This window comes from Scyliorhinus canicula, chromosome 8, assembly GCF_902713615.1.
Source record: "Scyliorhinus canicula chromosome 8, sScyCan1.1, whole genome shotgun sequence".
NCBI classification, from domain to species: Eukaryota; Metazoa; Chordata; class Chondrichthyes; order Carcharhiniformes; family Scyliorhinidae; genus Scyliorhinus; species Scyliorhinus canicula.
In genome coordinates, this window is record NC_052153.1 from 50,328,151 (window position 1) to 50,351,680 (window position 23,530).

Consider the following 23,530-nt stretch of genomic DNA (forward strand, 5'->3'; position numbering starts at 1 on the left):
TGCAGCTCTGGGTGGTGCTGCTGACCGCCAGCCAAACAGGATTCTACGGCGGGCAATCCGGGAGGCAAAGGCAAGGGCGTCCGCCCTCCTCCCCAGGAATAGATCTGGCTGGTCTGAAACCTCGAAGACCGCCACTATCGGGCATGGCTCCACCCTCACCCCCGCCACTTTGGACATAGCCTCGAAGAAGGCTATCCAGTACTCCACAAGTCTGGGGCAAGACCAAAACATGTGGGCGTGGTTGGCCGGCCTCTTTGGCACCATTCACATCTGTCCTCCACCTCCGGGAAGAACCTACTCATACGGTTTCTTGTTAAGTGGGCTCTATGTACCACTTTTAGTTGCGTCAGGCTGAGCCTTGCGCACGTGGCAGTGGAGTTGACCCTATGCAGTGCTTCGCTCCAGAGTCCCCACCCTATCTCAATCCCCAGGTCATCCTCCCATTTCTTTCTTTTTGTGTCCAGTACGGTGTCGGCCCTTTCTACCAGTCGGTCATACATGTCGCTACAGTTCCCTTTCTCTAGGATACTTGCGTCCAGTAGGTCTTCCAGTAGTGTCTGTCGTGGCGGCTATGGGTACGTCCTTGTCTCCTTTCGTAAGAAGTTTTTGAGCTGCAGGTACCATAGCTCGTTCCCACTGGCTAGCCGAAATTTCTCTGTCAGTTCGTCCAGTGTTGCGATCCTGTCGTCCGTGTATAGGTCCCTGACTGTCAGTGTCCCCCATCCTGCCTCCACCTTTTGAAGGTGGCGTCAGTCAGTGCTGGTTTGAACCTATGGTTGTTGCAGATGGGAGCTTTGTCCGACATTTTGGTCAGGCCAAATTGCTGCCGCAGTTGGTTCCAGGATTGGAGGGTGGCTGTCACCACTGGGCTGCTGGAGTGTTTTTTGGGTGGGGATGGGAGTGCTGCTGTGGCGAGGGCCCGGAGGGAGGTCCCCATGCAGGAGGCCTCCTCCGCGCGCACCCACTCGGCTTCTGGCTCCTGGATCCATCCCCTCACTCGCTTGGCTGTTGTCGCCCAGTGGTAGAATTATAGGTTCGGGAGGGCTAGCCCCCCCTGGATTTTGTTTTTTGCAGGACCTTCTTTGGGATCCTAGCTTTCTCCTTCCCCCCCCCCCCCCCCCCATTACGGACGCCATGATAAGTTTGTCCAGCCCTTTGAAAAAGGCAGGAGCGCGATGATTCCGTCCATGCTGCTTTGTGGGTCCGAGATGTAGAGGAGCAGATCATCTGCATAGAGTGAGACTCTGTGCTCTCTGCCTCCCCCTTCGGAGCCCCCTCCAATTTTTTGCTGCCCTGAGCACGATTGCTAGCGGTTCGATTGCTAGTGCGAACAGCAGCGGGTCAGTGGGCATCCTTGTCTGGTGCCCCTGTGCAGCTGGAAGTATTGGGAGTTGGTATTGTTGGTCCGTACACTCGCCATGGGAGTGTTGTATAGGAGCTTTACCCAAGCGGTGAACCCTGTTCCAAGCCCGAACCGCTCCAGTACCTCTATGAGGTTCGAAGGCCTTTTCTGCGTCCAGGGAGACGATCACCTCTTGTGTTCTCTCCCCGGAGGGGGTCATTATCACGTTCAGCAGGCGCCTGATGTTCGAGGTAAGCTGTCTACCTTTGACGAAGCCCGTCTGGTCCTCTGTGACCACCTCAGGTACACAGTCTTCTAGCCTTTTGGCTAGGATTTTGGACAGTATTTTGGTGTCTGCATTCAGCAGAGATATCGGTCTGTATGACCCACATTCCGTTGGGTCTTTGTCTTTCTTAGGTATCAGCGAGATTGAAGCCTGTGCTAACGTGGGTGGCAGTGTGCCCCTAGCTAGCGAGTCTGTGAACATCTCCCGCAGGTGCGGGGCCAGCGCTGTTGCAAATTTTTTGTAGAAGTCCGCCGGGAATCCGTCCGGTCCCGGCGCCTTCCCTGTCTGCATGGAGCTAATGCTGTCCATGATCTCTCCCAGTGCTAGTGGTGTTTCCAGGTCCCGTTTTCTGCCCTCTTCCACGACTGGTATGTCCAGTCCATCAAGGAACCGGTTCATCCCAGCCTTCCCCGTTGGGGGCTCTGAGGTGTACAGCTCTTGGTAGAAGGCCTTGAAGGTTTTGTTAATCCTCTCTGGTTCTGTTTCCAACGTGCCTCCGGTACCCCTGATTCGCGCAATTTCTCTGGTGGCTGCCTGCTTTCTCAGCTGGTGTGCCAACAGGCGGCTAGCTTTGTCTCCGTGTTCGTACAGGGTCCCGCGCGCCTGGTGGAAAGCAGGTCAAAGTTCCTTTGTAGTTCTTTCCTCTCCGCCAGGAGCTCTACGGTCGGGGCCTCGGAGTATTTACGGTCTACCTCCAGTATGGAGTCGACCAGCTTCTGCCTAGCCACCCTTTCCTCCCTATCTCTTTGCGCTTTGAAGGCAATGATTTCCCCTCTTAGTACGGCCTTAAGCGCTTCCCAGAACATGGAGGGAGAGACCTCCCCGTTTTGGTTGTTCCCCGTGTACTCTGCTATGACCCGCGCTATCCTTTTGCTGAAGGCCTTGTCAGCTAGTAAGGCACCGTCCAACCTCCATGTGGGGCGCTGGGCCGTTCCCATCTCCAGCCGCACATCCATGTAGTGTGGAGCGTGGTCTGATATCACAATTGCGGAGTATTCCACTTTGTCTATCTGGAAGCACCGTTTTCCCCACCACAAAGAAGTCAATTCTGGTGTATACGTTGTGTACTGGGGAGAAGAAGGAGAATTCTCCTTCTCCTCCAGGTGGGCGAACCTCCAGGGGTCCACTGCTCCCATCTGCTCCATAAAGTGACTGAGTTCCCTTGCCATGCTTGAGGTTTTCCCCGTTTTGGGGTTTGATCTGTCCGTCTTTGGATCCTGTACACAGTTGAAGTCCCACCCCCATGATTAGTCGATGCGTCGCTATGTCCGGGATTTCTGCCATGGTCTCTTTGATGAAACTCGTGTCGTCCCAGTTGGGCGCGTACACGTTGACTAGAACTACCGGCGCCCCATCCAGGGCCCGGCTGACCATGACATACCGCCTCCCTGGGTCTGTAACCGTCTTTGTCGCCCTAAACATTTTCCTCTTGCCGATCAGGATTGCCACCCCCCTGGCCCTTGTCCCATAGCAGGAATGGTAGGTTTGTCCTACCCAGCCCTTTCTTACCCGCAGTTGGTCCTGCTCCCTCAGGTGCGTCTCTTGGAGGAAGACTATGTCGGCCTTCATATTTCTGAGGTGGGTGAGGGCTCTGGATCTCTTCACTGGGCCGTTAAGTCCCCTTGCGTTCCAGGTGATTATCCTGGTGGGGGGCTTCTGCCCCCTCGCTCCTGTGGGATTAACCATATTTATCTGGTGGACGCGCCCCTGCCCTACAGGGTTTCCCTTTGTTAGGGGGCCGTCCAGGATGGCCGCTATCACTGCTCTCCCCATGTGGTCGGGTCTCTGCGCTCCGGGGTTTCCCCTTGTCCTGGGGGCACCCGCCATGGTCGTCCACTGTGTGTCCGCCACGCGGGTAGTCCCCTGCACTCTGGGGGCCCCCTTTGCCCACAGACCGTACTGGGTGGGTGCTTGCAGCGGTTCCTTGTTTCGAGCCCTTGGTTGTAGCACTTTGTAGCCCTGTTCCTTTTCTGGCCTCTTTTGTCCCTTCGTCCCTGTATTTCCCCTCCCCGGTCTCTCGCTCCCTGTGTGCCCCCCCCCCCCCCCCCCCCGGTCTCTCCCTTTTCCCTCCTCCCCCGTATACCCCTCCTTTGCCCCTCTATCCCCTATTCCTGTCCCCGTTTGCTCTCCTGACTTTGACGGGTGTCCCCCCCCCCCTCCCCTGCCTGGCGCCTTCCCCCCTGTTGGCGGTGCGCTGCGGCCCTGCTTTGTTGCGTGCCCCCGGCGCTAGCTTTCCTGCTAGTACGGTGTGGCTCCCCTCTCGGGGGTTGTTGTCTCGCTTCGCCCCTGCCTGGCCTCTACGGTTTTCTGTCCGCTCTTCCCCCATCCTACCCTGCACCCCACTCGCCTGCTCTCCCTTCTCCATTGCTCTCGTTCCCTCGTGCTGGGGCCTGGCCTCCCACCTGGAGTGGTCCCTTGGGCAGTGGTTTGTTTTTTGTTCTGGGTGCTCCTGCCGGAGGGCGGGGGGGGGGGGGGGGGGGGGGGGGGGGGGGGGCTGGCCTTGCCTCGCCCCTCTCCACCCCCCGTCGGCGTGTCGTTGCCCCTTGCCACGGGCCCCTCGTCCCTACCCCCGCTGGTGGTTTTCCAGCCCGTGCTCCTCAGCGAACCTATTCGCCTCAGCGGGGGCTGTAAAGAAATATTCCCTGTTTTGGTATGTGACCCAGAGTTTCGCTGGGTACAGCATACCAAAACGCACTCTGCTCCTGTGGAGAGCTGCTTTCGCTCTGTTGAACTCAGCCCGTCTCTTAGTTATGTCTGCTCCAAGATCCTCATAGATTCGGATGGCGTGCCCTTCCCATTTGCAGGCTCTATTTTCCTTGGCCCAGCACAGGATTGTCTCCCTATCCCGGTACCGGTGCAGTTTGGCTATGACTGCTCTCGGTTGTTCCCCTGCCTTGGGCTTCGGGTGCAGCGCCCGATGAGCTCTGTCCATTTCCGGTGGGTTGGGGAAAGTTTCCCTCCCCACTAAGTTGCCCAGCATCTCAGCCACGTATGCTGTGGGGTTTCTACCCTCGATCCCCTCTGGCAGGCCCACTATCCTTACATTTTGCCTTCTCCAGCGGTTTTCCTGGTTGTCTACTCTGCCCTTCAGGCTCACCTCTGCCTTGATTGCCTGCAGCTGCTCCCTCAGCACCTCGGTCAAGGCTGCCTTCCAATTCCAGCCCCCCTCTAGCCCCGGGGGGAGGGCACCTGTCTGTCCAGCTCTTTTTGATGCGCCGATACATCCGTTCCGCCGCTTTGTGCGCTGATTCGCTCGCCTGAGCTGGCTTGCCCCTTGTCCCATCTGCCTCTGGTGTCCCCTCTCCCTCTGCCTTGGCTCCCTTCTGGCATTTCTTTCTCCCCCTTCCCTTTCATCTTTTCTTCTCCCCTTGTTTTTCTTTTCCGCGCCCTATTTTTATTTTTATTTTTTTATTTTCTTGTCTCTTCCTTTCTTTTTTCCCCCCCCTCTCTTCCCTTCTTTCCTTTGCCACTTTATTTTATTTATTTATTAATTAATTATTTTTTCTCCCCCCCTCTTTTATGCAACTCCTCTCAGGTGGGCTTACTTTGGATGGGAGAGAGTGTAAAAAGAGAGGAAATAGTATATATACCCCTCCCCCCCTCTCTCATTAACAGTTTTCTTTTGTTTTTTTTATATAAGTCCTTTTTTGTTTTCTTCCCTTCCCCTCACTCACCTAGGTTAGAGAGAGAGAGAGAGAGACTTTTGCGCGTTTTCTTTTTGAGGAGTGGTTAGCACTGGGACTACATACTGAGGTCACTGTTCCAGTCCTGGGTCACTGTCCGTGTGGAGTTTGCACATTCTCTCCGTGTCTGGGTGGGTTTCACTCCCAGAACCCAAAGATGTGCAGGTTAGGTGGATTGGCCATGTAAATTGCCCCTTAATTGGAAATAAAATAATTGGGTATTCTTTTTTTAAAAATTTAGAGTACTCAATTCATTTTTTTTCTCTAATTAAGGGGCAATTTAGCGTGTTCAATACACCTACCCTGCACATCTTTGGGTTGTGGGGGCAAAATCCACGCAAACACGGGGAGAATGTGCAAACTCCACACGGACAGTGACCCAGAGCCGGGATTGAACCTGGGACCTCAGCGCCGTGAGACTGCGCCACCGTGCTGCCCTATAATTGGGTATTCTAAATTTATTTAAAAAAAAGAAATGTACAATAGGAGGTCATCTGCGTACAAAGTGAGCCAGTGCTCCACTCTTTCTACCATCCCCCCACCCCCACCCACTCAATACCCCTCCCCAGGTGCCCACGCCTGAAGAGCTATTGCCAGTGGCTCAATTGGAAGGGTGAAGGAGAGAGTGGGCACCCCTGCCTTGTCCGGTCCTGCAAAGTGAAATAATTAGAGTTAACCCTGTTAGTCAAAATGCTTGCTTTTGCGGCTTCATACAACAATCTAACCCAAACCACGAATCCCTGTCCAAACCCAAATCACACCAAAATTGTTAAATACACCCATCCCACTCGGTCAGATGCCTTCTCGGCATCAATTGACACCACAACCTCCACCTTGTTTCCTCCTGCGAGCATTATGATTACCTCCAATGGTCTCCATATATTGGTCATCAGGGCAGCACGGTGGCACAGTGGGTTAGCACTGCGGCCTCACGGCGTTGAGGTCCCAGGTTTCGATCCCGGCTCTGGGTCACTTACCGTGAGGAGTTTGCACGTTCTCCCCGTGTTTGCGTGGCTTTCGCCCCCACAACCCAAAAATGTGCAGGGTAGGTGGATTGGCCACTCTAAATTGCCCCTTAATTGGAAAAAATGAATTGGGTACTCTAAATTAAAAGAAATATATATTTATTGGTCACTAACAATCTGCCTTTTATGAACCCGGTTTGGTCCTCTCCAAACACATCCCACACCCGGCACACATCCCTCAATATGGGTGGTCAAGATCTTAGCCAGAAGCTATGCATCTACATTTAGGAGTGAAATTGGATGATAAGATCCGCGTTGCTTGGGATGTTTGTCCTTTTTTTGGATGAGGGAAATGAAAGCTTGCGATAACGTAGGGGGAGCACACTCCACTCCACCGCTTCATTGTACATCTGCACCATTAACGGACCCAGCAACGCGCCAAAACGTTTGTAAAATTCGGCTGGGAATCCGTCCAGACACGGGGCCTTCTGTGGCTGCATCAAACTCTCACATCCCAACACCTCCCGCAGACTGACTGGAGCCTCCAACTCCTGCGCCCTCGCCTGATCCACCCTCAGAAACTCCAACCCATCCAAGAATCTTCGTCTCGGTTCATCCCCTGGCGGTGGTTCCGATTGGTATAATTTCTGATAGAAACACTCAAAATTGTTATTATTCCCTGCCGGGTCCGTTGCCACCTTGCCCCCCTCGTTCCTAAGCCTACCTATTTCCCTAGCAGCCGGCTGCTTCCTCAGTTGATGGGCGAGCATCCTGCCAGCCTTCTCCCCATATTCGTATACAAATCCCCAAGCTCTGCACAGTTGTCGCACTGCCTTATCTGAGGTGACCAAATTAAATCCATCTGGAGCCTCTGCCGCTCCTTCAACAGCACCTCATCATGTGATTCCAGGTAACTGTGATTGACTGCTAAGATCGCCTCCACCAATCTTGTTTGCTCCTCTCGCTCCACCCTTAGTCCGTGCGCCCGGATCGAGATAAGCTCTCCCCTAACCACAGCCTTCAGTGCCTCCCACAGCACCGCGGCAAAGACCGCCCTCGTGTCGTTTTGATCCATCTAATTACAAATGGCCCCTTCCAACCTCTCACATATTCACTTATCTGCAAGGACACGAACGTCCGGTCTCCACTGGGTCCACTCAGTGCGGAGTGTGGTCAGACACCACGATCGCAGAGTACTCTATCCCCGCCACTCTTACCTCAAACAAAAAAATCTATTCGAGAATAACACTTGTGAACATGTGAAAAGAAAGAAAACTCCCTCGTCCCATGCCTCCCAAAGTGCCATGGATCCACGCCATCCATAAGCCGCATGAATCTCCCAGCCTCATGGCAGCCCCCAGCCATCGCCGATATCCTCCCGGATCCAGGGCATGATGGATCCAGTTGTGGGTTCAGGACTGTATATTAAAGTGAGGGCGGCACGTGGCACAGTGGTTAGCATTGCTGCCTATGGCGCTCAAATCCCGGCCCTGGGTCACTGTCCGTGTGGATTTTGCTCATTTTCCCTGTCTGCGTGGGTTTCACCCCCACAACCCAAAGATGTGCAGGTTAGGTGGATTGGCCACGCTAAATTGCCCCTTAATTGGAAAATAAATAATTGGGTACTCTAAATTTACATTAAAATTAATATAAACTGTCCCTCAGTGTACTGTGTCTTTATTTTTTTTAAAAAAGGACTATTAAACCCCTCCCCCCTCTAGAATGCACTAGAATGAATCTGTGCATATCTAGATCTGGGATAAGGGACAGAACCCGCCTCTCAAAATCCACGTTGTCCCAATTTGGGGCAAATATATTGCACAGTACGACTGGGAGCCCTCCAACCACCCATTCACCAACACAAATCTATCACTCGGATATCCCTCTTACTGATTAGCACAGCCACCCCCCCTCGTCTTCATATCAAGTCCTGAGTGGTAAACCTGACCAACCCAACCCCATCTCCTTCCCTCCTCTCTCTCTCTCTCTCTCTCTCTCTCCTCTCTCTCTCTCTCTCTCTCTCTCTCTCTCTCTCTCTCTCTCTCTCCCCCCCCCCCCCGATAGTCAGCCATATTTTCGTTTGAGCCGATCACTGTCACCAGTCGTCAGTCGTGCCTTTGGGACCCCGCAAGGTGTACACTGCTACCGACTTCTATATCTCAGTGCCCTAACATTACTCACAACGTCAGTTTCCCCATACCACCCTCCCCTCAGGCTAAACCAGAAAGAAGACATATTCAAAACCTTGCCCTCCTCAAACCACCTTGTTCCCCACATCCCTTTTGGTTCTCACACCAATGTGGTGGCCCCCCACACGAAACCTGCAACGTCCCTCAACCCGATATATCACCCAAACCTGATAATTAAAAAAAACCCCACAAATAAAAAAATAACCCCTATCCCACCCTCCACGTCTCCCCGGCCCTGAACATCAAACCCACCTCATTAAAATGAAAAATAGGAAAGAGAGCGATAGATAGAGCATAGCAAAGATACAGGAATGCACAGCAATATCCTCAACGGCACAGAACAACATTTTAACATATTTACAGATTCCCAATCCCCTGGTCCCGAAGAAACGTGCCCGCCTCCTCCAGGTGTCTTAAAAGTACTCCTCTTTGGGCAGCACGGTGGCGCAGTTAGCCCTGCTGCCTCAAGGCACCGAGGTCGCAGGTTCGATCCCGGCTCTGGGTCACTGTCCGTGTGGAGTTTGCACATTCTCCCCGTGTCTGCATGGGTTTCGCCCTCACAACCCAAAGATGTGCAGGGTAGGTGGATTGGCCATGCTAAATTGTCCCTTAACTGGAAAAAATTAATTGGGTACTCTAAATTTGAAGCAAAAAATAAAAAGTACTCCTGCTTACGAAAGGGATTGTAAATAGGCCGGATACAACCTTCCTTATGCAGGACCGTCTTGCGTTTGTTGAATCTGCCATAGTGTTTTTCCAGTTCCGTAGACCAATATTCTGATTACATTTCCCTCCCACGAGCTCTTCTTCGCCTGCATGGCCCACTTCAGAACTTTTTCCTTGTCCAGGAAACGGTGCAGTTGCCCCACCATCGCCCTTGGTTGCTCACCCACCTTTGGCTTTCTTCTCGGTGCCCTGTGTGGGCGATCATCTCTGGGGTGGGGGTCGGCCTGAACACTTTCTCACCTATCAGCTTCTGCAGCATCTGTGGCACATATTCCGAGGGTTGCGAACCCTCCAACCCCCTCTGGTAGACCCACTCTTTGGATATTTTGCCGATGCTCTTGATTCTCCAACTCCTCCACCGTATCATGTACCTTTTTGAAGCTGTCAGTAGTCATGGAAAGCTCTGCTTCCACCGAGGCCAGTCCGTCCTCGTGGTTGGTGACCGATTCCTCCATTATTTGGAGCGATGCACCCTGAGCCTTTTAACACTGCTCAGCTAACTCCACAGCCACCTTAATCAGATCAATGGCCCTTACAAGATCTTGAGGTTTCCACCCTCTGTTCCTGGAACTGAGCAGTTAAAAAGTCTGCCAACTGAGCAGTAGGCCATTGGGCCGGGAGTGCCGACTCCGGGCCCGCCACCATCGCGCTTCAACCCCCGCTTTCCTGTGCCTTGTGGTCTGCCTTCAGCCGCTTTTCTTTTTCGCCGTTGCTCTTCGTCACGTGCATTCCGGACCCTACGCAAAAAATAGCCGACACCTTCACCAGCAAGAATTGGGGCCTTGGGACTGTGTTCAAAAGTCCGTCCGACCAGGATTTATGAGCAGGTAAAAGTTTCCCCCTGTGGGAGCCACCAAGTACACAGCTGTTTAGCACATGGCCGCCACCGGAGGTACCTACACTGGTAATTTCTTTTTTTTTATTAATATAATTTTTATTGGAATTTTTTTACAGAAAATATAAAACATAACGACAGACAATGAAATGCAACAAAATAACCCATAATAACTGTAACACCCCCAGACCGTATCGACGCATGTATCACATCCCCCACCCCCCAACCCCAATGAACAACAAAAGAACTTAAAAATAAATTTAAATTAAATAAACAAACATAGTCATCGTCCGCACCCCCCCCCCCCCCCCCCCCCCCCCCCCCCCCCCCCCCCCCCCCCCCGGGTTGCTGCTGCTACTGTCCCCGTACCCTATCGTTGAGCCAGAAAGTCGAGAAAAGGTTGCCACCGCCTAAAGAACCCTTGTACCGACCCTCTCAGGGCGAATTTGACCTTCTCTAGCTTAATGAAGCCTGCCATGTCATTGATCCAGGTCTCCACACTTGGGGGCCTCGCATCCTTCCATTGTAGCAAGATCCTTCGCCGGGCTACTAGGGACGCAAAGGCCAGCACACCGGCCTCTTTCGCCTCCTGCACTCCCGGCTCCACCCCAACCCCAAAAATCGCGAGTCCCCATCCTGGCTTGACCCTGGATCCCACCACCCTCGACACCGTCCTCGCCACCCCCTTCCAGAACTCCTCCAGTGCCGGGCATGCCCAGAACATATGGGCATGGTTTACACTGGTAATTTCTATTGAGGTTCAACCCCGACTCCCAGAGATGGGCATGAACAGGTAAACACTGCGAGTCCCCCCAAAAATCTTCAGTTTACTTGGTTATAGATGGACAAGTTCTTCTATGAAATTTGGTTTGCATTTCAACTGTTATTATGGTTGCTATATTACCTACATTTCATTTCAATTTTAGAAAATATTATACGTGAAAATCATTGGGGAGGTGCAGATATTCGTCGAGGAGGAGATCCTATTCTGAGAAAGAATCTCATCTGTTACGGTTATTCAGATGGAGTTGTTGTGGGCGAACGAGGGAAAGGGTTAATAGAAGGAAATACCATATATGGTAAGGGTGCAATAAATTATATTTCTGCTCATCTTTAAGTTTCTATGTGTCGTGCAATCAAATCTGAAGCAATTTGTTTTTGCTAACTACACTGGCCTCAGTGCAAATTGGTTGGGTGAGGTCCTGTCCAATTAATGATGTGGCGCAGATCTCCCTAATGTTGAAAAGGATTAATAGAATACAGATCAGAATTACGTAGATGCTACAGCACAAAAACAGGCCATTTGGCCCAACGAACCTATGCCAACATTAATACTCCGTACAAGTCTACTCTCTATCTCTTTACATTCTGTGGTTGTATCCACGCGAAGTAGACAGATTGTTGGTGAAACAGCCATTCTGCAAAATAAAATATTTTCTCTTCTGTCTTAATTTGTTGCAACCAATATTGGGGACACCCCATTTTGGAATAGTTTCTAAGTATCTTACTATAGAACAGAGTGTGCCTGGAATAAGGAATGGTGTTGAAGCAGATCAGTTCAAAGAGATCAAGGCATAAATGTAATGTTCAACATGCCCAACCAGCGCAGTGCAGCAATCAACAAAGTCCAATAGGATGTTAAGCTACAGTACATCATGAAACCATATAATACAATTCAGAGGAGTTAATGATCAAACTGTATAGTGCTTTGGTAAGATGGCATATTGAGCACTGTGTCCAGTTCTGGTCACCGAGTCACAAGACAGACATTCAGCTGATTATGTCAAGTAGAGAAGAGCCAAAAGGCTAAATCCCCTTTGTTAAGTTTTGATTTGATTTGATTTATTATTGTCACATGTATTAGTATACAGTGAAAAGTATTGTTTCTTCTGTACACACAATGCATACCGTACATAGGGAAGGAAGGAGAGACTGCAGAATATAATGTTACAGTTATAGCAGTTATAAGTGTATGAGTTAAGGGTAAATCTAGGTGAAACCTTGGCTTTTCAGCCTAGAAAAGAGGTGCCCAAGAGGTGACTTTGTAGAACTTTGTGGGATTGTAAACAGCATGGAAAAGATAGATTAGAGAATTGCTCCCACTCTGAAATCATCAGAGGGGAAATAGGACACAGATTCAAACTTGTAAATGGCAAATTTAGGTTTGATATTAGGACGTTCCTTCACACAGTGATGTGATCAACACTTTGAATGGACTTGGATAGAATAATGAACACCCTTGGATCATTGAAGAAACAATTGGATGTTCTAATGTGGAAGTCAAAAGAGAAATGGTATATAGAACATAGACTTAACAATAAAACATTACAAGGCTATGTGGGGGGGGGGGGAGAATAGTCACCATAAGATGCAGCCAAAACAGCCTTTCTTAGGTGTGTCTAGAGAATACTAAGAGCAGCTTTTCTTGGTTTAACTAATTCACAACTGATTTATTAACTGGATGGGAAATTGTTGACAGACCCCCACAATCTTAATCACATCATCTTTTGTCATTGCATTTCTTTTCTGCACAGGAATGCTGATGATTCAACAAATGTGTCATTAATTCATGGTGACTTCATATAAACATTCCCACTGCGATCGGTCCAAATTGCACTGTGAATTCCATAGTTGTGATGAGAATGCAGTGCAGTTAATCTCCCCGATTTAATTTACATGGTCCTAAATGAATCTGCTCTGTTAACAACCTCCTTCACAGCCATGACAAGGCCAGAGTAGGAAATTAACCTTTTACACGTTGAGCTTATAATCATGCTGAATGAAATCAGAACACATTTGAGCACTTGGCCTAATTTCTTTTGATTAGGGAGCGCTGGCACTTTATTGAATAGATTTTGCTTTTTAACCTTGTTTGTTTGCAATACTATTAATCCTTTACAATTACATTGGAATTGGATTTCAACTTGTCTTTAATGACCCTTCCAGTATGTCTGTTTTATTCTATAACCGTGTGTTATATCTGGTGTATACTATGCGTTGTTCTGGTTTCTATAACGTAAGAAGGATAAAGAGACAGTTGAGAGGGTGCAAAGAATACTCACAAAGGTGACAGAATTGAGAGGTTATAACTATCAGGAAAGACCAAATAGCCTGGGACACTTTCTTTAGAAATAAGAAGGCCGTGGTGCAGTGGTTAGCACAGCTGCCTCACGGCACCGAGGTCCCAGGTTCGATCCCGGCTCTGGGTCACTGTCCATGTGAAGTTTGCACATTCTCCCCATGTTTGTGTGGGTTTCGCCCCCACAACCCAAAGATGTGCAGGGTAAATGGATTGGCCACGCTAAATTGCCCCTTAATTGGAAAAAATGAATTGGGTACTCTAAATTTTAAAAAAGAAATAAGAAGGCTGAAGAGATAACTTAATAGCGGTCTTTATAATAATGAAAGGATTTGAGAGGGTAGACTTCCACTTGAGGGGGACCAAATCTAGAGGTCTTAAATATAGAACAGTCATTAATGAATCCAGAGTAGAATTCCGGAGGAACTTCTTTACTCAGATAGTGGTGAGAATGTGGAATTTGCTATTACAAGTAGTTGAAGTGAACGGCAAAGATACATTTGAGAGGTAGCTACACAAAACATGTGGAGAAAAAGGCGAACTGTTTAGCTTTAGTCATGGAGCAATGAATGAACATTAATAATGATTATTTATACGATTGAGTTGAGTGCAGTATTTGAAAGGGAGAAACGTGGAACAACTAAGGTTCTAGATTTCGGTAAAACTTCAATAGGATGAGGCAGAACTGCCCACTGTAAACTGGGAAAATCTGGTTAAAAAAGGAACTCCGAACCAGTAAATACCGCTAAAGGGCATGGGTTTTACTTGTTAAAAAAGGCAGTCATGGACAACTAAAGAAGTAAGAGACAACATATAACTCATAGAAAATGCTTACTAAAAGTGTGGATCCTCACAAATGGGAAAGGTACAAATAGCAGCAAAGGGTGACAAAGCAAATACTGAGAGCTATAAAAATAAATTGGCAAAGGCTATAAAATCAACACACAAAGCATTTACAATTTGATGAGGAAAAGAGAATGATCAGGAGGAATGTGAGCTCCTTGAAAACTGATGACGGTGATGTCTGTGAAAATAAGGAAATGCTGGGCATGTTTAAATAATTACTTTGCATAGTATTTACAACAGAGGAAGAGGTTAGCATGCCAGACATCCCAAGAAAACTATTATTAAATCAGCGACAAGACAAAAGATGATGTTAGCAAGATAACAGTTGTGGAAAAATTGATGGCACTAAAGAGCGAAAAATCACAGAGCATATTGTTTCCATCCCATAATTTTAAAGGAAGGAGGTGAGAATATTTCAGATGCCTGAACTATAATCTGCTAAACTTCTATCAATTCAGGAACCCTTTCTTTTGATTGGGAAAATTGTGCATGTCATTCATTTCTTTAGGAGAGAACCGGGGGATTGTAGAACGGTTAGCTTAACATCTGTTGTCAGGAAATTGTTAGAGTCTATAATTAAGTATCAGATGACTGACCACCTTGAAAACTCACCTCATCAGGGAGAGTCAGCATGGATTTGTAAACAATGGATTATGCATGTTGAGTCTGATTGAGTTTTTTTGTGAGCATGTGAAACTGGCATAGTGGATAGAGGAATTTATATGAATTAAAACAGAAAATGCTGGAAATATTCAGTAGCACCTGTGGAGAATCACAGTTAATTTTTCAGGTCTGTGACCTTTCGTCAGATTGCTTGTCGTTTATCTAGACGTTCAGTCTCTTGTGAGGGACTCTTATCAAATGCATTCTGTTAGCTAAAGTTTAAGTTAATCAAATTGAAGGCAAATTATTAACCTAGTTAGGAAATTACTGAAGGAAAATGAGACGGGGAGTAGGAATAATGAGAAGGTGGTCTATTTGCAGGATGTGACAATTGGCAAGAATCTGCATTGGGGCCTCAATTATTCACTCTATGCATTAATGATGATGCAATAGAGAGCTACATATCTAAATTTGTCAATGATACTTGGGTGGCATTGTAAATGGTTTAGAAGGGAGCATAAAATTACAAAAAGATATTAATAGATTAAGTGAATGGACAAAACTAATAAATAGATTTCAGTGTAGATAAATATGAGATTACCCACGTTGGACCTAAAATGTTTAGAACGGGGTACTTTCTAAATAGTGAAAATCTTAAAAACACCGGACCTCCAAAGACTTGAGGTGGAGTCCAGGTATTCTTCATTAAAATGTCATGAGCGAATGCAGAAAATAATCAGAAAGGCTAATGGAATGTTGGTCCTTGTATCTAACAGTGTAGAATACGGTGGGGGGGGGGGGGGGGGGTAGAAATCATGCTACAGCTATATATAGCCCTGGTCAGACCACACCTGGTGCATTGTGAACAGCTCTGGGTATGAAACCTTGGCAAGAATAACATTGGTCTTGGTGGGAGTGCAGTGTAGATTTACCAAACAACCAGGTTGTATTTCTTGGAAGTTTATAGTGTGACTGTGTGAAATTTTCAAGATATTAAGGAGAACAGATGGGGTGGATAGAAACCATTTCCACTAGTTGGGGTGTACAGGACAAAGCGGCATAAAATAAAAATGAGCCAGCCCATTCAGGAGTGAAACTAGGAAATACTTGTTCATACATAGGCTGGTAGTAGTGTGGAAACAACACTGGTGCTCGACCAATTGTTAATTTTAAATTTTAAATTGATAGGTTTTTGTTAAACCAAAGGTATCTGAGGATATGAGGGAAAAGTGGGTATATAGAATTAGGTCCCAGGTCAGCCATGACTTCATTGAATGGCGGTGGAACAGACTTGAGAGACTAAGTGGCCTCTGTTCCTGTGAAGAGAAAAATGTACTTTAAAGTGAGACAAAGAAGGGAAGGAGGCCTGTGTGACGCATAAATGTTGGCATAGATTAGTTGAACCAAACGGCTAATTCCAGTGCTGTAAACCTGATGTAATTACGGGAGAGAGGTTTCCTTAGAAACTTGCTTGCATCCCTGTAAAGGGACTGATGTCTGAAAATTCTGAATAAGCTATAGTTTTAGTTTTCATGGAGAATTAATTCATGCATTAGTCTCATTAGCACCTCGTCAATCAGCCAGGCTCTAGTTGCCTTGTAATGGTAATGTTTTTCTTGCTTTGTTTACTTACAACTTGTAGTCGTCTGGGTTAAAATCCCTGTAACTCCCCCCTCAATGACCAAAATGGTCTTGGATTCTATTTCCAATCAGTATCAAGGTAGCTGCTGTCAGCAAATGCTAGTTGGGAAGGGCAATATCTGTGCAAATGGGGTTAGTCTTTGTGATTGTGTGGCAATAGTCGCTGCCTAACTTCCTACATGAAGATCAGTTACCAGACATGGTCCTGGGGTGTGGTTACTGATGGAATTGTACACCCGTCTGAGTTACACACTTCTGGGGAAAGAAAGCAAGAGAAAAAAACCACCAAAATAACTGAAAGGAAAATTCATCTTAAATAAAGCTGTTCTTTTTTTTTCTGAATCCCAATGTAAGAAATTAATTTTGTAGGTAAATATTTGTGCAGGTAACAAAGGTTGTGGTGTGTGGGTCATGTCCTCTAGTCTCCCCCACATTGCCAATAATCAGATCAGCCGCAACAACATCTATGGAGTGGCTGTCTTCTGTCGTAAAGATGATGCAAATGACTACCTCAACAATCAAGGAGGCAATGAGAATTTCAATGATGAAGGGGAGATCATCAACTGGGAGAATGACTTTGATAGTGACGAGGAGAGATGCACTTCGCACAAGCCAATCACCGTGGCACTGATTGAGTTTAACAATATCAATCACAATGGCGGTAAGTGGCCAGAGTTACACAACGTTTGTAAGTAGCTTGAGGGAAACTTGTGACTAATTGATTTTAATGGTTGAGGATAAAATGTCATTTGATCACAAAGCTAGGGTGGGATAACTGAATTTAAAAACAAAATCAGTTTGGCTGATGGAGAATATATAATAATGGAAATTGAAAGTAGATGTTATTGGAAATATAACTGTTATAGTCATTCTAATAAAAACTTGTAAACTTGGTGTGAATGCTCCTAATTTTGAAGATCGGCAGAGGTTCATGTGGAGCTTTAGACACTGATAAAGACCTGTTGGGCTGAATTACCAGTTTCTGTGCTGTTAATTCTATGTTTGCTTTTACATTGAACTAAACCTCAGTTTCTTTTTTAGTTTCAATTATTTTTCTCTAAATGAAAAGGTGTCTCTGGTGAAGTGCATTTTTAGCCACAAGCAAATCTCCCATTTCTGCTCAATGTATATTAGAAGATGGGCTGCGGTATACGGATAGGGGCACTATAACCATGCAAAGCACATTGTGGGGCAATTTTCACCTCCTGGTATAATTCAATTCTGAATTGATACAATCTATTTTTCAATCCCCCCCAAGAATGGTAAATGTAATTTTGACTTGAGATGATGGTATATAAAAAGTAGTATTTGTTCAGCCAGCCATTAAACATTCCCCCAACTTTCATTTCCATTGACTTCAGTTACCCTCCCGCAATGTGCGTACATCAATGAAGATTTCTGGATCAGCCCACTTCCTTAATTATTTGCAAATTCTAGCTTGTGTAGGGAGCACAGTTGCACTGAGATTGGAAAGTTACATGTATGTGAAATGTAAAGAGTTGAAGATTAAAATTCAGTTTGTGCGTTTGCAGAACGGTCAGTGGCAGATTGTTTGCTCATTTTACACCCCATCCCGATTTTCCTTTCCATTTGGGTACCGTGTATAATGGGTGTGGCTGATCTACTGCTGCCTTTCCTTTGATTCCCTGCCAAAGTTAGAATATTTCTTTTCCCCACTTCCATAGTGATAGTTAAATTAAAGTTTCACACACACATGACAGAAATTCTGAAAGGTTTTAAGTGTCATCTCAACAGTTAGTAGCTTTTGCCATGGCTGAAAGTGTGTAGGGGATTAAGAAGTGATGGTAATATGAAACATTTTTTTTTTTCTTTTTTTAAATTTAGATTACCCAATTATTTTTTCCAATTAAGGGGCAATTTAGCGTAGCCAATACACCTACTCTGCACATTTTTTGGGGTTGTGGGGGCGAAACCCACGCAGACACAGGGAGAATGTGCAAACTCCACACGGACAGTGACCCAGAGCCGGGATTCGAACCTGGGACCTCAGCGCCGTGAGGCAGCTGTGCTAACCACTAGGCCACCGTGCTGCCCTTAATATGAAACATGACTAAGATTGGCAGCAGGGAGGAACGGTGGCCCAGTGGTTAGCACTGCTGCCTACGGCAGTGAGGACCCAGATTCGATTCCAGACCATGGTTCAATTCCGGCCCCGGGTCACTGTCTGTGTGGAGTTTGTACATTCTCCCTGTGTCTGCGGCTGTTTCACCCCCACACCCCAAAGATGTGCAGGTTACGTGGATTGGCCAAGCTAAAGTGCCCCTTAATTGGAAAAATATAATTGGATACTCTAAATATATTTTAAAAAACGAACATTGGCAGTATGGATTGGTGTTTGGGTTGTTACTTTGCAAACAACCTGCTTTAAAGGCCAGGTGTATCATTAATATTCCACAGTGATAATGTGACGCTCTCCCATCCATTAACCTGTCCCAGTAACATGTTGTTCAGTCTTTTGTTTTGTTCTTTATGCACTTTGCATGAAAAGGATAGTAGAAATCTGATACTCTTTTTCCTGAAAGGTAGTGTCAGTTGAAATTGTTAACACTGAGATTGATTAAATGTTTTTTGATGAGGTTATCAAGAGATTTGGATCAAAGACTGGTAAATGGAGTTGAAGTACAGATCAGCTGTAATCTAATACAATGGCAGAAGAGGCTTCCTCCTGATCCTATTTAGGTGATGCGGACCGGACCCTATTTATTGCCCATGTTGGGTTGCCCTGTTATAATTTGGGTCTTCCCCTTGCAGTCCCAATGGTAATGGCGCTCCCAAAATGGCATAATTGGAATTATCAGTTCATTTAGATAGAAATTCAGCCATAACGCAATGAAATTGGTGATAAAAAGGATTGCTGTTCGTTTAGCAGGTTATTCTTTTGCCGTTCCAGCCTCTGCATTCATTATTACTGCAGTTTCATGTGCTGGCTGATATTCTTTCTTTCTCGTCTAATTTGTTCTTATCAGCTGCTGGACTCTACATAAAAAGCAGTGAGACACTCAACATAGTCGCCAACGCAGTCCATGCCAACCATGACAATGGGATTGCAGTTTATCAGAGCAGTCAATTCACCCACATCACGAACAACAGCATCACCTGCAACAGTGTAGGTGGAGTTCTTGTCGAAGCAGGATGCAAAGTTGAACTTCGGGGGAATGGTATCTATGACAACAGTAGCCATGGTGTCACCTCGAAGGGAGAAGGGACTGTCTTGGAAAATGACATCCTGGGAAATCATGGATGTGGTCTACAGCTACTTGAGAATGCAGACATGAAGGTGGGTTCTGCATCAGAATTTTAAATTGTCTTTACTAACATCGACCATTATTTTCTATAAATATACAGTTGCAGCATTTTGCGTTTAGTGTGATCCAGAATACGCCTCCCGCCACCATCTTGCCTATTTTGGTTGCATTATACATAGATGTTGAAATACCCTGCAGTTTATTTTACTTTAAATTAATTATGTACTGATGGAATGGGTCTGTGATGTAATGCTTAGATGTGCTTTGCTTCAGGTGACAAAAAACAGAATCCAATCTCTTCATGACTATGGGATTGCAATCTTGGACCAAGCTAAGGGAGCAGTGCAAGAAAATCAAATCTTTAGAGGAAAAGTAGGGAAGACTATTTTGGACAAAACGGAACACCCAGAAAGATGTACTGTGCAGCGCAATGAAATTTTAGCCTGCAGCAAAAAGTAAGTTCTGTTCTTTGTAACTTATTTATTTTTGGTACAATTTTCCTTGGGTGGTGATGTTATGGGCCACATGGCCACCTGCTCAACCTGCTGATTTTCTTCGCTCTCTGCCCTATACTTTCTCAGGCCGGGACAAGTTAGGGTTGGACCTCTCAGGACTTCTGGTTTGGGGAGACGGGAAAAGCTCACGCGTCGGAATTCCGCTTCCCCAACCTGTAAATTTCAGCTCCATTTCTATAAAAAATGCATGACAATTGCATCATAGGACTAATGCATATAGTTACATAAATATATAGAATTTATAGTGAAGAAGGAGGCCATTCAGCCCATCGAGTCTGCACCGGCTCTTGTAAAGAGCATCCTACCCAAGGTCAACACCTCCACCCTATCCCCATAACCCAGTAACCCCACCCGACACTAAGGGCAATTTTGGACACTAAGGGCAATTTAGCATGGCCAATCCACCTAACGTGCACATCTTTGAACTGTGGGAGGAAACCGGAGTACCCGGAGAAAACCCACGCACACACGGGGAGGATGTGCAGACTCCGCACAGACAGTGACACAAGCCGGAATCGAACCTGGGACCCTGGAGCTGTGAAGCGATTGTGCTATCCACAATGCTACCGTGCTGCCCACTGAAATGAACTTTCAGAATTTTATTACTTGGTCTGCTTTGAACTTTGTGAATAACTTTTCCAATTAAAATAATTTTAAAACTGCTTACCTTATAACAGCAGCTTTACTGACCACCAGCAGTTCGAGAGGTGTGGACAGCCCATAGAGTGCCGAGTCTAAGTCGGGCATACTTACTGCTGCTATGAATTGATTGGATAAGCCCAGGGATCAAACATGGGGCGGGGGGCAGCGGCGTCAGACGGAGGGCGCAGAGCGTACCACTGGCATGGGCAGCGCCAGCCAACGGTACCCAAGGCAGCAGGGATGGGCAGCAAGGCTAGAGACCCCTACGGTGCCAGGCACTGATGTGACCAGGGGTGCGGTGATGGGGGAGGAAGGACATGCAGGGGCAGTGTGTAGCCCGTTGGACCTGGTTGGCACGGTACTCATGTTGCCTTTCACCCCTGTATACAGTGGATTTTGGAATACAACCAGCAATGGTGGTCTTCCTCCTTGTCAGCACAGCCCTCAGGGATGACCTGCGGCTGTACGAGCTGGAGTTGCTCGTGGAAGAGGAAGCTGCAGCAGAGGAATGTTCAGCACGGGAGCATGCCCCAGAGGAACAGGAGGCAGCTGCTGAGGATGGAGGTACAAAGGAGGTGCGGAATGAGGCCCCATGTGTTCTTGCAGCGCCTGTCATTCAAGAACCTGCCGGACCGGACATGCCGTTGAAGACCCCAGCTGAGCAGGGGGGCAGTGTGATATAAATGCCAGATCATACTCCCCATGTCTGCTTGGGTTTCACCCCCACTACCCAAAGATGTGCAGGTTAGGTGGATTGGCCATGCTAAATTGTCCCATAATTGGGAAAAAATTAATTGGGGTACTCTAAATTTATTTTAAAAATAAATAAATGCCAGATCATGACTAACCTGGCACCGCGGGGGTCCGGTGGAGGACACATGCTCCCGGTGACCGTCAAGGTGGCGGTTGCTATAAAGCCACGACCAGGCACCGAGTGGAGACCTGTCTGGGATCTGACAGAGCTCAGCGCACTGGTGTATCTGCGCCGAGACGGAGGCCTTGTATGCCCAGTCAACACAATACGTCCATTTCAATGTGGACCGAGCACATCAGGATGCCAGGGCAGTGGGGTTCGTCGCCATCACCAAGGTGCCTCGGGGGGTGATTGACTGGATGCGTGTCGCTCTACGAGCACCTGCAGACGACAAGCCAATCTACACAAACCAAAAGGGGTTCCACTCGCTGAATGTGCAGCTGATAAGTGACCATCAGCTGTGCATCACGCATGTCTGCACCCGACAATGGGCATGACGCCTTCATCCTGGCACACTCTGCTTCCCGGCCTCTTTGAGGCTCACTCCAGCTGAGGGGTTGGCTCCTGGGTGACAGGGGTAATCCGTTTTGGTCATGGCTGATGACACCTATCCAGAGGCCGACGCGGAGACCCGCTACAACGATGTCCATGCTGTGACCAGGAGCGTGATCGAGCGGTGCTTTGGCATCCTGAAGATGCGGTTCAGATGCTTGGACTGCTCTGGAGAGGCCCTCCATTATGATCGGAGGGTTGCCTGCATCGTGGCGGCCTGCTGCGTCCTCCACAACATCGGGTAGCAGAGGGGCAACTGCTGGAGGAGGAGGATGAACACCAGGCCTTGTCCGAAGAGGAGGGTGCGGAGGGAGAACCGGGTATGGTCCATGGGATGGTGGATCTTGACCACCCGCTCTGTGAAGAGCTCTGGTGCTCCACATCGTTTGATAACATCTGACTCCTGCCCACAGTAGCACTTTCTACCATCCACCTGAGTGATCCCAGCATGCGGGCTAGCCATTCCATCACACGGTCCCATCGAATCCCCCGGGGTGTCGGAGTGGGGACAGTGGGAGAGGATACAGGAGCGGTGAGCGCTGGCTGAACTGCGGTCCCTGAGTGAAGCCCACCCACAGCGTCCACCCATCCCCCCCCCCCCCCCACACCCGGGTGTCTTCTGGGGCGACCGGTCCTGGATGGGTCCAGCTGCTGGATCAGGGCCCTGATCTGCCCGCTGCCCACCAAACGTGCCAGGGACGGGATAGGAGGTGTCCGAGGTGCTGCAGTGTTCCGACACCTCCCCTGCAGGAGTTATGGGCACAGGCACGATCACCACTTCCTCCCTTGTGGTGCCTAGTGGCCCCCGGCCTCCTCCATGGGACGGGGCTGCGAGCAGAGTTAACTCCTGAGGTTCCCCCACCACATGGCGCTGCCAGTCGTGGAGGCCCGCTGCCGTCTCAACCAAGGTCTGCATTCCCGCGGCCATGGAGCGCAGGGAGTGGACCACCTCCACCTGGGGCTGTGCCATCCCAGGCTGTGACTGTGCCACCACCTTCTAGTCTGTGCCACGTCAGTAGTGACTGCACCACCTCCCTCTGGGACTGGGCTACCTCCCTCTGCATCTGTGACACATTGGCCAGCGCCTGGGCATTGCTGCCGATGCTCTCAGCCATGGTCCGCTGTGACTGAGCCCTGCTCAGGAGCTCTGCTGCAATGTCCAGATGGCCGTGGGACATGGCTGTCTGTGAGAGGGCAGTCCTGCCCTGGGTCTCGGCCACCGCCTGCACAGAATGTCCCAGGCCTTGGACATGCTGATCCATTGCTGAAACCCTCGCCCCCAAGGCCTCCACATGTGGTGTTGACATGGGGATTAAGTTTGAATAGTTGTACCTTGAAGTTCAAATTTATTAAACACCTGTTGCTGTCTGAAATAGATGAGACACTTAACATGTTCCAATGATAAGTCATTGGAATAATGAATGTAACTTAATTGAGCTTGCTTTTTGTTTGATTTTAAATTAGGATGGTGTAAGTGTGCCAGGAAATCCATGGTGGATTCCAAACTTGGATATGTGTTTTGTAATTTTTACAGTGAACTGCAGCAGGTCATTAGCTTCCATTCCAACTGTGTTTGGTTCAGTTCTTGTACAATAGAGCACCATTT

The 23,530-nt window shown here is 48.0% G+C and overlaps 1 protein-coding gene across 4 annotated transcripts in view; it reads left to right on the plus strand.

Moving 5' to 3' along the window:
* fbxo10 (F-box protein 10) overlaps nucleotides 1-23,530 on the plus strand; it is a 60,696-nt gene that overhangs the window by 36,225 nt on the left and 941 nt on the right. For all 4 annotated transcript variants that reach the window (XM_038804530.1, XM_038804529.1, XM_038804532.1 and 1 more), the window contains 4 exons: nucleotides 10,953-11,105; nucleotides 16,581-16,856; nucleotides 19,183-19,493; nucleotides 19,735-19,916. In XM_038804530.1, the coding sequence (XP_038660458.1) occupies nucleotides 10,953-11,105; nucleotides 16,581-16,856; nucleotides 19,183-19,493; nucleotides 19,735-19,916 (922 nt within the window). The remainder of the gene's footprint in view (nucleotides 1-10,952; nucleotides 11,106-16,580; nucleotides 16,857-19,182; nucleotides 19,494-19,734; nucleotides 19,917-23,530) is intronic.